This window comes from Aptenodytes forsteri, unplaced genomic scaffold (assembly GCF_000699145.1).
Source record: "Aptenodytes forsteri isolate BGI_AS27 unplaced genomic scaffold, ASM69914v1 Scaffold80, whole genome shotgun sequence".
NCBI classification, from domain to species: Eukaryota; Metazoa; Chordata; class Aves; order Sphenisciformes; family Spheniscidae; genus Aptenodytes; species Aptenodytes forsteri.
In genome coordinates, this window is record NW_008795026.1 from 3130030 (window position 1) to 3146805 (window position 16776).

Here is a 16776-nt window from a genome sequence, read left to right on the forward strand (position 1 = left end):
CATTCTTTTATCATCATCATTATTATTATTATTTTCCCTTCCTTTTCTGTCTTATCTTTATCTCAACCCACAAATTTTACTTTTTTTTCCCCCCAATTCTCTCCCTCATCCCACCAGGGCAAGGGGGACGACTGAGCAAACGGCTGTGTGTTGTTCAGCTGCCTGCCGGGTTAAACCACAACAGGCTCTCAGATACAAAGCAGGACCTATGAGTGCTCTGGGTGCCTCTGGAGAAGGAGATGGAGGCCAGGGCTGATGTCCTGAAGTGCTTCAATGGCACTAGATGACTGTGTGTGGGCCACTGAATCCCACCGTAGCGGCACAATTCAGCTTCCTAAGCACTATGACTCAAAGCCATTTGGGATGTCTAGGAGAGGGGGCTGGCAGATACCATGCAGAACACACAAAAAAGCCCTCACTTTCTGAAGTGGCAGCTGAAGGCCAGGCAGAATACCCTAAAACATCTCAAAAGGCACCAGGAACCCATGTAGAGACAACCGTATCACACCTTAAATATCTGACTCAGGAAAATCTTACCTGAGCAGCTCAAAGCTGTTAGGGATTCAGAAACATACTGGGCAATACCGTACAGGAAGATAACAATTCTTTGTGGATTGTTATCACAGCTTGTAAAAGAAAATTAGTTCCAGTCCAAGCTGTGGAGATGGCCCTGGATATCCATAAACAGAACTGATTTAACATCACAGGAACGCACTCTCTGTACCTTCAAGACACAAGCTGGCAACAGATTTGACTTCTGGAGAAACCATGCAGGTATATGTGTCCTGATCTTCAGGTTTAAATGCATGAATAATGAGTATCTGCTTTTTTCCATCAGAGAGGATCTCATATCTCCCTCCAGCTTGTATTTGTTCTTTTCCTTTGAACCATGTCACTCTCTCTTTGGTTTCACTTGATAATTTGCACTCCAAGCGTGCCACCTCCCCTTCTGAGACTGATCCTCCCACCAAAGGATGGGTGACTGTAACTGGAGGCTCTGTAATTAGAAAAAAAGTGAATTAACACAAAGAACATATCATAATCTGGCTTTAAGGCACTTGAGATCACTCTATAAAATATCCAAGCATCCCATCCTCCATTTATAGATTCTTTAGCTGTTGTAGACAACCAAAGGAAAAAAAAAATGACTGGAAGCAATCAAATTTGCACTTCCAAAGATAGCATCAAAATAACTCTACAAGCTCTCCCAGCAGTTAAACAAGCTCCATTTAAATATATACATGCAAAAGTGGTTGCATTTTTCACATTCTTGTGCTTGTTTGCTGATCTTCATTTACCCATCACCAGTATTCAAGCAGTCCTACAGATTTTAGAAGATCTTAAAGTTCAGAAGTGAAGCGGTTCTGAAGTGAGTGAAGAAAGAACAAAAGAAATAAAAAGAACAAAAAAGAAGAGAGATCATTAAAAGTGGCATTCATCCCAGTCTTGAAAGTTAAAAAAAAAAAAAAAAAAAAAGCTAGTTTAGGAAGAATAAAATGTTTCATGAAGCATAAAGAATTTAAAAATAAAAATTCTCTGTATCTTCTTTACTTTGGAAGGAGGCCTGCCAACGGCACGCTGTTTGTACGACAGTGATACTCAAAATGAAGTCAAGACAAATGCATTAAACACGGAGATGTTGACTGGGACGCAAAGCACACAGCTGAGTTCCCAAAAGCAGCACGCTCCTGAGTGTGATCTACCCCTCTGCACATTTCACTGGGGTGAGGGGACCACTGCCCAAAATGCCTTGGGTTTGTTGTAGACAAAGTCGGCATACGCAGAGTTATCAGGGTCCAGCACTAGCAGTTGTTATGTTGCAAAACCATCATTGCATGTCTGAGCCTTAAGGAAAAGAGGAATTTTTTATTATTATTCTCACTTCGAGGAATTTGTTGGGCACTTGGCTATCACAGAAAGAGTTGCAAGAAAAGAAAGATTGAGGGAGTAGCTCTCCATCCCTCTGTGGCTTCCAAAGTTTCACCAACAGACAGCAAAGGAACTGTGTCCTCCAGCATTTCTTTGTGGGGGTTATTGAAAAAGATACACAAATAATGTAACAAAAGAGAAAGATGGGTGAAGAAGACAACACTGCCCACCCACTGCATTGGTACCGGGGTCTTGGTTACCCCGAATGCATTCCAACATGCCCCTTTTGACTCATTCCATCCTAACTCCACCAGAAAAGAAACTCATGTTGGCCAGACAACACATGGATGCAGTGCAGGCTGCAAGACAGCTTGATGCAGTTCGGAGAAAATAAGTGTTGAGTACTAACAACACAGCAGGTTTTGTTTGCAGCAGCCCAGAACAATTTTTCCAAGCTCTTTCTCCTCTATTGTGTTGGCAGCAAAGCACTGAAAGACGTTCCAGGAGATGCCTGGAACGGGTGAAGCAGGCATGCCATGCGAAACACAAGGTCTGCAGCAGCTTGCAGTCCTCCGTGGGGGCATCTCTCCTTTCTCACCTAGCCGCACCATCTGAGGGAAGTGCACCGGCTCGCTGGCCCCAACTTTGTTTATAGCTGAGACGCGGAATCTGTAGGGTTCACCCGGAGTGAGATTGTCCACCATAAACTCTGTGTTTTGAATAATGCCCTTGCTGCATGACTGCCAGCCAATACCTGGGATTTTCCTCTCAACGTTGTAGCCTAGGATGTCACAACCGCCGTCACTCAACGGCTTGTACCAAGACAGAGTTACAGAGTGGCTGTTCTTACTTAAAACTTCTGGTTCTTCAGGTGGATCGGGGTGGGCTGAAGGCACAACAGAGGTCCCGTGATGTATGACATGAGCAATAATGCTTTATAATAAAACAACCAAGAGCATTCTACAAGCAATGAGAAGGAAGCACAACAGATTCAATGTTTGTCTTATTGTAAAGCTGAGTGGGTACATGCCCGTGACCGTGAGACGTACCTGCGGACCACTGAGTTTTCCTTTGTCTGCCCTGATCTACACTGCTAATGACAAACATTCATTTTCCAACTGTCATCTCACACACTTAACGTCACATATTGTTGTGATTTTTTCCCGTTGCTTTGTCCCACCCAGCTCAAAATAAAGATGACCCTACGCTGTCCGTATTATCAAGGAACTTAGCTGAAAACTTCAAGTACATTTGGGCCTTGATCATATTTCTTTCAGGTCTGGCCTTAATGGAAATCAAGTTATTATTGGACTACAGAGTAACCCTAGTAATTTAATAGCAAGTCACTCAATTTCTCTGTAATTGCTATATATGTCACAGCATCAGGCAGTAACAAATAAATACATAATGGGAATGGTCTGGTGTCCTACCAGCTTGGCTACTGACGATCATACTCAGTACATTGGAAAATGTTCCTCACTTTGGCTTAGAATACAGAAATAATTCTTTTAGTCTTCAAGTTCAAGGCATTTACCAAGTAAATGATCTGCCACGATGTACCAATCCAACAAATTAAAGGCAAATAAGGTCAACTGCCAGTTCGTTAATTCTGGACACCACAAACATAACATGAAAGCCTCTTTTCTCTATTCTCAGCCAAATTTCATACAGAAAACCTGTCAACAGGAGGAGTTAATGAGGATAGTATTTTGCAGTTCCTAAAATGTAGGTGCCCAAAATAAGATAACGCTGTTTTAAATCCATCAACAACCAATTTTTTTTGCGGAAACCACTGGAACATATCCGAGATCTCTCAAGTCCCAGAAATCATTAGATAGACAGACTACCTGTAATAATTTAAAGAACGGATGGTCAATCAGTGGCTCTTGAACATCTCAACTACAGTGTGCAGATAAAACACATTGCAATTATCTCATAACCATCACTGGGGTTGTGCTGGCATGACCATTGCTGGGTGACCCACCTATCCCACTGTGGGAAGGAGCCAGACCTCGGGTGCTGGAATGGACATTGATGAATCATTGGTCTAACCCGCCCTACGAGGGAATTAGGGAACTATCATCTTTTCTACTTGTGAAGTACTCCAAGAGCTACTAACTCTTGTGTCTCTGAAGTACAAAGGTGCGTGTTTCACGGATCTCACCTACATGAAGGTTTTAATACGCAACTCATTAATCTGGAAAACTGGTTGCCCTGCACTTGAGTAGATTAGCAGATTTCAAAGGGTTCTCTGCTGCCTTGGATAATTTTTCCATGTGCACTCTAGTTCAGCTCCCTCCCATGTCCACGTTTGTTGAGGGTGATGTTGAACTCTGAGTAAATTATTTTCATTAGACTCTATGTTACATTTTACAAAAGACTGCAGGTAAAGAAAGCTGGTGAATATCTCTACCATCACTAGCCTGATACAAATTTTCTTCTGATGAGGTGGACTATTTCTGGTCAAAGAACAAGTTGCCCAGTAGCATCTTCTGAGACTAAGAACACTAGCTTGGGACATGCAAGGCAAAGAGAAAAGAATCAGTACAAAGATTAGAAAAATCAGTGTTGTTGCTCAGTACCGAAGTCTGAGATTTCAAGCGCCACTGGGCTAGAATGACAGACACTTACCTATCACTGATAGCTTGGCTGATGTAATTGCTTCCCTGGAAGCAAAGGTCACCTCTCCAGAATGATGCGGTTGGGCTTTTTTCAGAATAAGTTTGTATTTGTTTCCATCTGCCTGTACCTCCCAGTCCTCATCCGACTGGATCTCTATGTCATTACTATACCAGGCAACTTCAGCAATTGGCACAGCTTCACTTAGAACGCAGGTAAACGTAGCTTTCTCCCCCGGAGAGACTTCCACATCTGTGAGAGGCTGCAAGATCTGTAGGCGCCATCCTGTAGATAAAAATAGGTAATCAAGCCCTCAGTTACAGAAACAAATACAAGCAAGAGATTTTGTGAATATTTATGCTGAAGCTCTGGACAGTCAGGCCTTGGAGACCAAGGAGATCATTAAAAGGGAGGTTATGTATATCACTAGAACAGAAGGTATCATTGGGGACTGAAACTTTCCAAAACTTTCAGGAGCAAAAACCAACTTAGCAATGTCTGTCTTTCCCAAGTAGCAGAAAACCACAAATGAGATACCACGCTATGACTGAGGATGGCTGTTCTTGTACTCTGAAAGGGGTTCTGACTCCCACAGGGGCCTCCAGGAATAGCCTAAAACGCAAGGATGCAGAGATAATATTGTTGCTGATATAACTCTCATCTCTAAAGCCCTGAAGTACCTATGAACACAACCCAACTCATCAGAATAACGACAACTGTAAGACAGTCATTTGCTGCTAACTCATTGCCAACTGATGCTGCTTATATCCGTGTCATGACACACAGAAAAAAAGGAAATTGTAAAATATCATCCATTTATTGTGTGGGAGGAAGATTTAGGTAAGAAGCAAGCAACAAATGCAACTTTTCCTCTCAGCTACTCATCATATTTTCCTGGTTCATTTGCCCTTTCCAACCAGAAATTTAAGACTCCCCATGCACGAGTGCTTCAGTTACCTTTCACCGTCAGGAAGGCTGAGGTCACTGCATCGCTGCACATAAAAGTCACCCTGCAGCTGTCCCGGGGAGTTAGGTTCTTCAGCAGCAGAAGATGCCTGCGTCCATTTTCAAAGTAAACCATCTCAGTGTTTTCTGTAGTTTTGGCAGGTTCATCGTCAATCAGCCAGTTGTAATTGCAGCACTCGGGCTTGGAAAGATAGCATTCAAACAGGGCTTCTCCTCCTTCCACGGCTTCCACATTCTCCAAGCCCTGGACAATGCTGTTCTTGGCTAGCAAAGAAGGACAACAAACAGTATTAATTGTTCGGCCATGCATATCTGAATATTAACAAGCCTCGGAGCACTGGATGATTCCCACTGCTGGACAGCTGATGGAAAGGATGTGGATGTGATAAACTGTGCTTGTAGGTTTAGTTGTTGATTTCAACCACGCTCTAACACCATACTATATTTAAAAACGTTTTAAATAGTGAGATAGTTTAAAAATAATGATAAACCTCTAGGACCTCTCGCATTTCATCTAGACTTCCTCCAGAAACCCGACTTCTGTTTTTACAAATAAAGAAAAAAAAAATGTTGGTGTTTATATGCATCAGGCCAATAGTCGATAGGAAGGGATAGCTCAGGAAGGTAAAGTATAATCAAATTCCTTCTCTCCCACAGCAGGAAACATTTCCCACAGATCTCCCAGGCAGCACAACTATCATCATAACTGGGGAGACGCGAATCCACTGACAGGTCCTGATAAAATCTTACTACCTTTCGTGCAAAGCACATATGAGAGAATATTATAGCTGGCAAAGCTATAGCGACTGTTGTCTGAGTTAACAAATACGCCTCTAGGAAACACACAAAAAGTTAAAAATCTGTATTAACAGTATTTTGGATAGTAAATTTCTGAATTATTGCAAAAGCTCTGCGATAACGCATCAGGTTTATTTTCTCATGCGTGTGTGGCGAATTGTGTGGTCAGAAACATGCACATATCTACACACGCCATCTGCCCGCAGAGTCATGCATCAGTTGGCACTTGTACATAAGCAATTAGCCTGACGCAGAATTAAATGTGGGCTGGTGCCTGTGCATATAATTTGTGTGAGACCAGCCACATGGACAAATTACATGCACAACAGTGGGAACACACAGTTAAGTAAATACACTTTACACAAATACCATACAATGGTCAGCGTGATCTATAATAAAAACCAATGCTCTGAGATATTCCTGTTTCAATCTCTATAACCACTATCTGGAACTGTTCTAAGCAAAAAAAAAAAAAAAAAAAAAAAGGCAAAAAAAAATCTGAACAATTTATTTAATAGCACAAAAAAAAAAAAAGAAAACATGAGTTACTAAAAAAATTCTGTATTTTATAATATTCATGTTTATGGAGAACAATGAGGGGTTTGTAAATCCTTGGAGAATGTATAATTTTGTTAGAACAAATCTGAGCTGTTTATCTGTGCACTTTTGGAGTGTGGTTTCCCTAACTACAAAAAGCAGCCAATTGCAAATCCTACCTCCTCTGGGATGCTTTTAGATTACGTTCATTAACATCTTTTTAAATTCCTAAAATGGAAAATGCTTATCAATGTAGAAAATATTGTAAGAAATAATACCCTGCTCTTCTGCACTCACAACTCTGGTTAAGGAAGAAGGCGTAATTGCCTAACAAAACACAGATATTCAGAAATCAAATCAGAATCATTGCTCTTGCTGACCGCGCTAATTCACCTGGTGACCAAAAACAATAATGCCCTACCCAGCAGAAAAAAAATAAGAAACATCAATATAAATTCCTAAGCCTATTGTTAATATTTTTATTTACTGTTTCTCAGGGCCCTCACAAATGCTGATGCCAAGTGAGAAGGTAATTCCTGAGTGATCAGTATTTGAAATAAGTAAAATACCAAGCTATCTTAGCTTAGCTGAAAATAAAATGAAATGCCACACTATCCATTAGCTACTGGTTTTAAGGCACACTGTGTGTAAAAAGCATTCTGTAACAGCAAAAAGTACTCTTATTATTCCTTTGGACCAACATTACAGCTGTGATTTTACAATAATTCAGCAGGACACATCCCATTGCACTGCTGTTCCAGTTCGTTGTCGAAGAGGTATGATGCGTAAGTGGTGTAATAAGTGAGCGTTAATTAGAACTAAGCTCCAGTGAAATGCTGCAGTTTCATATTCAAATCCCATTAACTCCCAACTACTTTTATCATCGTTATCAGTACTGGAGTGAACACCAAAGAGCGGGTATCTGATGTGTCACATTGTGAGGTGCTGCCATGATTTTTCCACCTCTTATTTGGAAGCCATGATAGTCTTCCTCTTTGGCTGGAAGACCTCACCTTGGACATCAAGTGCAGCCATCACTTTAGTGCCTTCAGCTTCACAAGAATAGATGCCAGTGTCTTCTGGTACCGTAGGTTTAATTTTTAGCATGCTTACATTCCAGTCCTGATTGATAATCACTCGATGCCCATCTGCATGTATTTCCTGATCATTTTTCTTCCATATGGCGTGTACTGGCCTAGAATATTGGCATATGAACTCTGCTGTGCCATCTTCATCAACAGTTATATCCTGCATGGGACTGACCACTTCAATGGTTGGATCTGTTAACCAACACGTCAGGAAGGACATGCATTAGTGGATCCTCATGGAAATCGCAATTTAGAGATTTTTTTGACAAGCACGGAGCCTGTGGGGAGCAAGCAGAGTGACAGTGCAAGCAGAAAGCTGACTGGGCACACTGGGGATTAGCAGTTTAGTCTGTGCTTGTGTCAGCATCAAGCAGGATTGAAGCAAAACTGGTACATTAGAATATAACTATCACACTGGAAAAGGGGCCACCAGCAATTAAGGCTTGTGCTTTAACAGTCCTGAATGTGAACTTCTCTGCTGGGATTCTCCCAGCATCGCTAGGAAGACCATCTTCTGGTTTTTCTCCCAGCATTGCTAGGAAGACTAGGAAGGACTGGATGCGAAACACTTCTGCTTCCCAGAATGTGGCAGGAGCGCAGGTGTGAGACAGAGGACTGCAATGGATGGGCTGCTCTGAGTGGTTCCCTGTAACTCTCAGCCTCACATAGCGATAGGAAAATGCCACAAACTCTACTGGAGGCTCCTTGCATGAGCAAACTGCAAACACTCATTGGAAAGAAACGTAATACTCAAATGCAAATACTCATTCCTGCGCTGTGGTGGTAATGGCTATATGTCAGGAGTCACTGGCAGCATGAGGAGCAAAGATCCAGGACGACTGTAACAAAAAAGGGCACTTCACAGGAGACATATACTTGTTGTTTTGATTAACCATGTGTTCCTCTGCAGTAGAGACATATTTTGGGGAAAAATGGTATGATTTCCTTTACAGTAGCCGATCTAGAGATGCAGCATGAACCATTGCAGTCTCAGGTTGAGCGCCCATAAAATGCTGAGAGCAGCTGGATATGCAGCTCCTCTGAAGAAGGTGAGATCCATGAAACTGCTTTTAAGCATCCAGTCTTTCTTTTAAAATACTAATTCGGCTTCTTGGGAGGCAGCTGTAGGGCACAGTAGATATATCTAACCTCAAAATATTGTGAAGTTCCAAAGCAGCCAAGGAGTCCCTCCTGAGATGTCAAATTGGACCACCCGCATACAACTGCAATATATATGCTAAAAATAAAAATCTCAATAAAGTCTGAAAATGGAATTCTCTCTGCAACATCCTTCTCAGCGGAACTATGTCAATTCCCCCTAAAAATTGATAGGGCTACAATGGGACATAAAAAGGTGACCGTCAGAGAAAGCGGATATATGTTCTTAGCTTTCAAATAGTTGTTCTGATCAGAAGCCAGTTAGAATAAACTACACTGGACCTCTGTCTGGAATGCTCCTCTTGAAACTGGTGCATCAGGTCGAGGATTTGGGATGCTACTAGCAGATCTTGGCAAGCAAAGATAGTTTTGCAAATGTCTTTTGGAAACTTGTTGCAAGGCTTGATCCTGCTCTCTAAGGCTCCCTCTACCACTCCGTGTCTGCATGTGTGTTTATGGAGAGGAGGCATCAATGGCAGATCACGGAGATGTTTTGGTTACACCAGGACTGAAGAAGCAAGAAGGTATCTGTGCAGCTGGGGAGTACAATACCATCTCATAAGATGTAGACATGTGCTCCTCACAGCAAATGTCACCTGTGGTCTTGGAGAAGGAAGGTGTCCTGGTTCCCCTGCCCCATTGCTCTTTGCCACTGTTAGGCAAAGACTCTGGTGGCCCTATTCACCCATGCAGAACGGCAAGAAAGCTCCTTGGGACTTAGGACCCAACGTGTACATTGGGGCCTGTAATTCTCACCCTGCCCAAAGGGGTCAGAAGAAGGCGGCAGCTCCTTCAACCTTTTCCATTTTCCCCCCCACCCACACGTGAAGATGCCGTCATGCTGGGCCACTGAATGAATGCAGTTGTAGGGCAATGGTATTGTGAAGGCCCAACAAGAAAAGCTGTCATGAGATGTCACTTATGGCAGAATATATCCAGTTACAAGCGTGCCTTACACCAGGAGAATGGGGCACATGGAACAGAGAGAAAGACAACTTGTTCCTTGATGAAGAACAGGCCGTGGATAGCTAGATAGACTGAAATACACCTAGTTCAAAGACGTATCTATTTTTAAATTTCTGGACAAAATAAAGTGCACGAAATTGGCTGTTAATACAAGCACAGTTGGAATTTTACTAGTGTTTTACTTTCCTATTAAATCAAGTGTTATTGAGCACAGTGTTTTTTAAATACCTTTCTCTTCCTAATCCAATTATAGTCATATACTACTGTGATTCAAGTTCACGATAAAGAAATCTTGCCTTAATAGAAGCACAAAATATCCACATACATATGTGTACTAGCATGAGCTGTGGGGTTGAACTAGATGATCTCCAGAGGTCCCTTCCAACATCAATGATGCTGTCATTCTGTGAAATGAAAACTTCTCAGGAGCCCTTTATTTGACTGAGTAGATTACCTAACGATGCATTTATTTTTAATTTATGTTTTAGGCCCACTGGAGTTCTTTGCCTAGAGAGCTCAGAACCAGGTTCTGTCTCTGAAAATGTCAAACTCAAAATTGATACAAATGGACATGGGATTTGTCCCATGCACACTATGTTGTTGCTGCATCATTCTGATATTAGAAAGAAGTGATTTGGCATTTTATCTTTGCAGAGAGTTAAATTTTCTGAATGTACAAGGGACACATTATACAGAGAAGGAGACATCAACCACTGACTACAATTCCATATTGTGGATCATTCCTGTTACGTAAACAGTTATAGCGTGGGGGTAGATTTTAATAAAGAAATCTTCACATAGCTCCATATATACAAATCCCTTTTCCAAGCAAGGAATAAGTGTTACTTTTGTCTGAAAAATAACAGCTTTTCCCAATGGCTATAGAAGGACTGGATGTGAAGGAGCTTGCTTTATCAAGTCTGGAGCTCAGTGTTATTTGCGGCTTGTGGCTACCCTTACCAAATGAGAAAAATATTTATTCAACAGACCAGAAAGCTTTCCTAGTGCAGTGATGACCATTACTATTCTGGCAACATTTTGTCACTGTGTTACTGCAATGTCATATACCCTTTGGTTTCCAGGAAGAGCTCTGGAGCCATCAATATAACAGCCCAAAGTCTTGTCTTGGGAACACGCTGAGCTCAGTGCCAGTAGCCTAGCTATAGAGCAGCACAGTGAGTAAGTTTGTGAATTTCCAGCTACATAATATTTTGTGGTATTATAAAAACAGTTGAAGCGGGGATAAAAAAAAAAAAATCAGGTGCTACCACAGTGGTTTATGTTCAGCTCTATTTAGATGTCAGGTGAAAGCAGCAGCCCTGATCCTGCAACCCTTCCTCACCTGAACCACCGAAAAAAAATCGATGTGGTTGTACGTATAAGATTTCTGGTGTGAGTACGGATGACTTGCAGAAGTGGAGGGTTGCAGGACACAGAAGAACTGTGAAGGGATTTAGTAAGGGTAGCCTGGAAGGCAGAAGCACTAGCACACTGAGCAAGTCCAGAGGTGGCCATGTGTTTCTTTCTAACAACGAAATACCTTTGACTAGTAATTTAGCTGAAGATATAAGGGACCCAGCTCTGAAGGTGACAGTGCCTGAGTCATGGCACGCCACGTCATTTAGCGTTAAAGTGTGGATCATCCCGTCCTGCTCAGAGATTTCAGTCACAAAGTTGTTGTGAAGGGGAGATCCATCGAGCCACCACTGCACGTTCTTCACGCCCGGGTGCGAGAGCTCGCAGGTGAATGTGGCTGACTCACCCACAAAGACGTCTGTGTTCTTTAAACCAGAAATTATGACTGCTGCTTCTTCTGTATAACAGAGCAAGAGAAGGTGCCAAAGGAAAACAAAAGCATAAACATACATGTCCCTTCCTGCAGAACTAGCCCAAGCAACAGTGCAAGTTGTCCAGGAGAGTTAGACTTGTAATGCTGTTCCAGGGAAAAAAAGAGCTAAAGTTTTCTTTAAAGGATTTAGAAACCACCTTCTGTCCTTCACCCGCTTGCAAGCGCAGTGTGTGTGTCTGCAAACACTCTTTCATTGGGAGGAAACTCTACTCCATGACCAGGTCATGACTGGCTCTCCTGTGTGTTGCCACCATCTGCACTGACATTGTATGAGGTGGGAGGCGGAGAGGTAGCTTAAGATTTAAATGTTTACTTACAATAAGAATATTAACAATGATAGAAGCTGTAATCAGTAATAACAAGAATTTCAGTATTTTTTATGACCACTGCTCCAAGCAAATAGTTTTTCAGCAGTACCACCAGCTGCTATGGTACACAGTACGGTCAGCACTTTGAACTACCTTAACTTATAACCATTGGTCCAACCTCAGCCTGGATGTAAATGTTTGTATCTTCACTGAAATCAGGAAAGAAATGAATGGACTTTCAGCTGTTTGCATCTGAGACAAGTTTAGCCAGTTACTGTCAAATATTTTGGAATAAGAAATCCAGGCAGCGAAGTCAGAGCATTTCTGCCACATTTCACCTTACCTTGCACATACACAGAACCTGTGGTGATCTCGTATCCAGTGCTACAGGTATAATCCCCACAGTCATCAGGCTCTACACCGTGGATGATCAGCTCAGCAATGCTGCCTTTCAGCTTCATCTCGTACTTGTCACTGGGCTGAATGACCACCCCTCCTTTTCTCCACTCAACGGGGGCGTCCGGCTTGGAGATCTCACAGTGCAAGACAGCTGTTCCCCCTTCTTCAGACTCTACGTTTTTCAGCTCTGCGTTAAACAGCACGGGTAGTACTGCGGTGGAGAAGCAACTGCATCAGTGACAGTGCTCAGAGGTGAGAAGCTTGCTTGCAACTTCTCTGGCTTGGCAGTTCCCATCTTTCTGAACCACAACTTGCCTGCTGGCAAGGCCAAGCCCAGAGCAGGACTTTGAGTTGTGCCATAGCCAGACACTCATGGGGATCAGCCACTGATACTGTGAGGGTGTCCACTGGTGCTCCATAAAGGATTGCCGTAGGTGACAGGACCTCTAAGGGGCTTCATGTGGGCATACCCACGATTTTCAGTGTAAGCAGTTAGAGGCACAACAGTACCAATCGCAGCATTTGGACATTTAATCACTGAAACCACACACTCTGAGCAGGAGCTGGTTATGGGGGCTAGATGCAGGATCTAAAAGCATGATCTTGTTGCTTTAAAATTAATAAACCTATAAAATCAGTATATAAAAGTATAAAATGAATAAAACTATAAAATCAAAAAAATGTAGCCACTAGAAAAAAGAAAGAGAGCCACAAATCTTGGGCTGCTCGTGCTCCATTTAAAATGGGCCTGTTCTAGGTATGGTGACATACTCCAGTCTCTTATTGTCAGGCAGCAGGCAAGTTTTCTAAATGCTCTTGTACATACCCTCCATCAGCAGCGGCTGCAGTTTTGCTCCCAGTTCTCACAGGGAGATCAAAATTGCAACTGCAGAAATAGAACTGGGTTTAAAAGGCACTAGATTATTCTTTGAAGAACAGATTGCGGATCAAACCCTTTCCTGCAGTTGTAATTGACAGATACGGAGCGTTAATGATGATTCAGTGATAAAACTTCCTTATCACCCCTATGGAGGACAGCGGCAGCCATAACTTCTCTGCCTTCAAGCAAGGCTTCTCCTACCTTTGACTTGGAGCGATGCAGTGGTCTGCTGATCCCCCGAGTCGCACGTATAATCACCAGCGTCCTGAGCCTCAGCATCATAGATGAAGAGCTCAACACGTGTCCCCTCTTGCCGGATCTCATACTTGTCACTTGGCTGCAGCACCGTATCTCCTTTCCTCCACTCCACGGGTGCATTGGGTTTTGTCAGCTCGCAGTGCAGCATGGCTGTGCGCCCTTCCTCCACCTCCTCATTTTTCAGCCAGTGTTTGAAAAGCACGGGCAGCGCTTGAAAGGGGGGATGGTGCAAAAGGAAAAAAACGGGCAAAACAAAAATAGTAAACGGAGGAATTTTTTATTTTTAAGGTACTGGTAATGCCATTCATGAAGTTCATGCACAATTCTGGCGGCATTTACCTAAGGAGGGCTGCCAGGGGCAGGGATGCCTAGGTCTAAGCCAGTCAGAGGAGGAGGAGGAGGAGGAGGGAGAGGAGTTAACAAGCAGGAAAAATTTCATTTCTACAGGAGCTGCATTTCTCTCCCCACATCCTAGACTTTCTTTCACAAAGAATTCCCAACTAACTCCAATAATAATTTCTGAAGCCCATGTGGTTTTTCATCCCCAAAATAAAACCACTGAACAGGGTTAAAACACTCAAAGAATACACACCTGCAGACCCGAGGCTTCGGATCATGCAGCCAGGGATCAGTTACAGAATAATTAAAGCTGAAGGGACCTCTGGAGCTCCTCTGCGGATGGAGATTCCTCTGCCACTCTGGGTCCCTGTTCTACTGCCTGACCACCCCTTCGTTGTGAAAGGCTGGGTTTTCTTCCTGATGTGACTTTCTTTTGATGCAGCTTCCACTTGTTGCCTCTCATCTGTTCACTGAGCACCCCAAAGAAAGTCTGTCTCTCTCTTTTCTGTAGACTCCCATTTGGTAGCTGCAGACAACAGTGAGGTGTGTCCCCACCCCAACCTTCTCTTCCCCAGGTTGAACAAACCCAGATACCTCTGCCTCTCCATATACTTCACATGCTACAGCCCCCTGACAAACTTGGTGGCCTCTGCTGCACTTGCTCCACTACCTCAATGTCCGTCTTGTACTGGGGAGCTCCAAAAATTGGCATGCACACCTCACACCACTGCTGAGCAAAGAAGAAATCATACCTTTAACCTCTAATCTGGCAGTGGTCTTCTCATCAGCTACGTGGCAGCTATACTCCCCTGAGTCTGCACGGTTCAAATCGTGAATGACCAGCGTGTGCACGTTCCCCTCCTGCTTGATGCTGCACTTCTGGCTGGAGCAGATCACGGACGTGCCTTTCTTCCATTCCACTGGCACATCGGGCTTGGACACCTCACAGGACAAGTGAGCTGTGCCACCCTCCTGCAGCTCCAAGCTGTGGAGAGCCTTTACAAAGGTGACCGGAGCAACTGTGGAGAAGAGGGTACCAACACTGCTGCAACCGCCTAATCCAGCATTGCCCCCAGATCGGAAGCGGGTGTCTATAGTTACATTGTGAACCAGATCAAAGAGGAACAAACAAGATAAGGTGTTAACATGGCCCATCTTTCAAAATCATTCTATAGAACTTAATGGAAAGTTTTTCAGAGTTTTTGGACAATTTTTTGAGTAAGTATGATCTAAAAAAGTCATAAATAAGAGATTAATTCAGAGCACGTTCTTGACATTCTTCAGCATTGATTCTGACCTATCTTAGCTGCTTGTTTCAGGATAAGTTGGATGGTCTTCCAAGGATGTCTGCTTCACTCCATGGACTATAGGAAAAAGGACTGAAACAACTAGCTCAGATGTACATACCTACCTGTTAAATGCCTAAATTAAGTTAGCGAAATTTCCCAAGATTTCCAGAGACCCCTCCTCCCAAATAAACCTCCCCAGAAGATAAAGCAATACTGACTGTTCTTACCAGTACCTTCTAAATCCCTCTTCCTAGGAGGTTGCTCACCTTGGACCATTAGCTGTGCTGCTGAGCTATGCTGCCCGACTTTGAAACTGATGGGCCCGCAGTCTTCTAGCGTCACCTTCCTCAGGATCAGTGTGTGACACGTCCCTTGGACTCTGATCTCATTCATTTCATTGGATTGAAGGGGAACATCCCCCAGGAACCACTGGGCATCCTGAGTTGTTTCCCGGGACAGCCTGCATTCAAACACTGCGTCTTCTCCTTCATACGAAGTTACGTCCTTCAGCGTCTCCACTATGGTTGCTGCTGGTTCTTTAGGGAAAGGTCAACAGAGTTTGAGATCTACTTTCAAGTGATGCTTCCTGGGTTAAACATTTCAATATGCTCTTTCTTGACAATATTATATTATTTGAAAGAACAACCACAAAGCACTAAGCACTAAATGCATGGAAATGTAGTTACACGGGCATGTAGTAACATGTTACGTTCTTACAGATGCATAATGTATGTATGTGCACATATAACTTATGCACATATATATGATAGTCTATAAAGTATGCATGTTATACTGTATTGTGCATATAATAAATATATAATATATATAACTTATGCACATATATGATAGTCTATAAAGTATGCATGTTATACTGTATTGTGCATATAATAAATATATAATATATATATATCTATAATGCAAGCTATGTGTTGTGAAAATATTGTCAACAGATTTTGGTGGCTGACATTAACATTAAACCACAGAATCATTGACTAAAGACCCATTTCTGATTCCCTAGAGATAACTGACCCAGTTCTTATCCCTCTAAAATCACTCTCGTCTCTGAGATCCCCATGATTCAGTTTGGGCACAGGACAATGTCTAGCTGTCAAGTTACTTAAGCATGTGCCCCTGCCATGGTACCAAGCTCTGTTCAGCTCTTCCCCAGGCGAAGCCCCACCTTTCACGAGCACAGCTGCAGTGGTTTGCCGGTCCCCTGTGTCACACATGTATTCCCCAGCATCAGCTTCACTCAGGTTGCGAATCATCAGCTCAGCCACGGACCCAGCTTGGCGCATCTTGTATTTATCACTTGGTCGCAGCACTGTCCCGGCCTTCTTCCACTGCACAGCGGCATTTGATTTTGAGATTTCACAGCTCAAAGTGATGGTGCCACCTTCTTCAGCTTGCTGGTTCTGGAGTGGTTTTGTGAAGATTACTGGCAAAGCTAAAC

At 43.0% G+C, this 16776-nt stretch overlaps 1 protein-coding gene across 1 annotated transcript in view; it reads right to left on the minus strand.

Moving 5' to 3' along the window:
- The window catches only part of OBSCN (obscurin, cytoskeletal calmodulin and titin-interacting RhoGEF), a 214003-nt gene that overhangs the window by 85369 nt on the left and 111858 nt on the right, over positions 1-16776 (minus strand). Inside the window, 11 exon segments of the mRNA XM_019471183.1 lie at positions 725-997; positions 2468-2755; positions 4501-4773; positions 5446-5718; positions 7803-8069; positions 11542-11814; positions 12502-12768; positions 13639-13905; positions 14787-15053; positions 15590-15859; positions 16504-16770. Of these exon segments, the coding sequence (XP_019326728.1) occupies positions 725-997; positions 2468-2755; positions 4501-4773; positions 5446-5718; positions 7803-8069; positions 11542-11814; positions 12502-12768; positions 13639-13905; positions 14787-15053; positions 15590-15859; positions 16504-16770 (2985 nt within the window).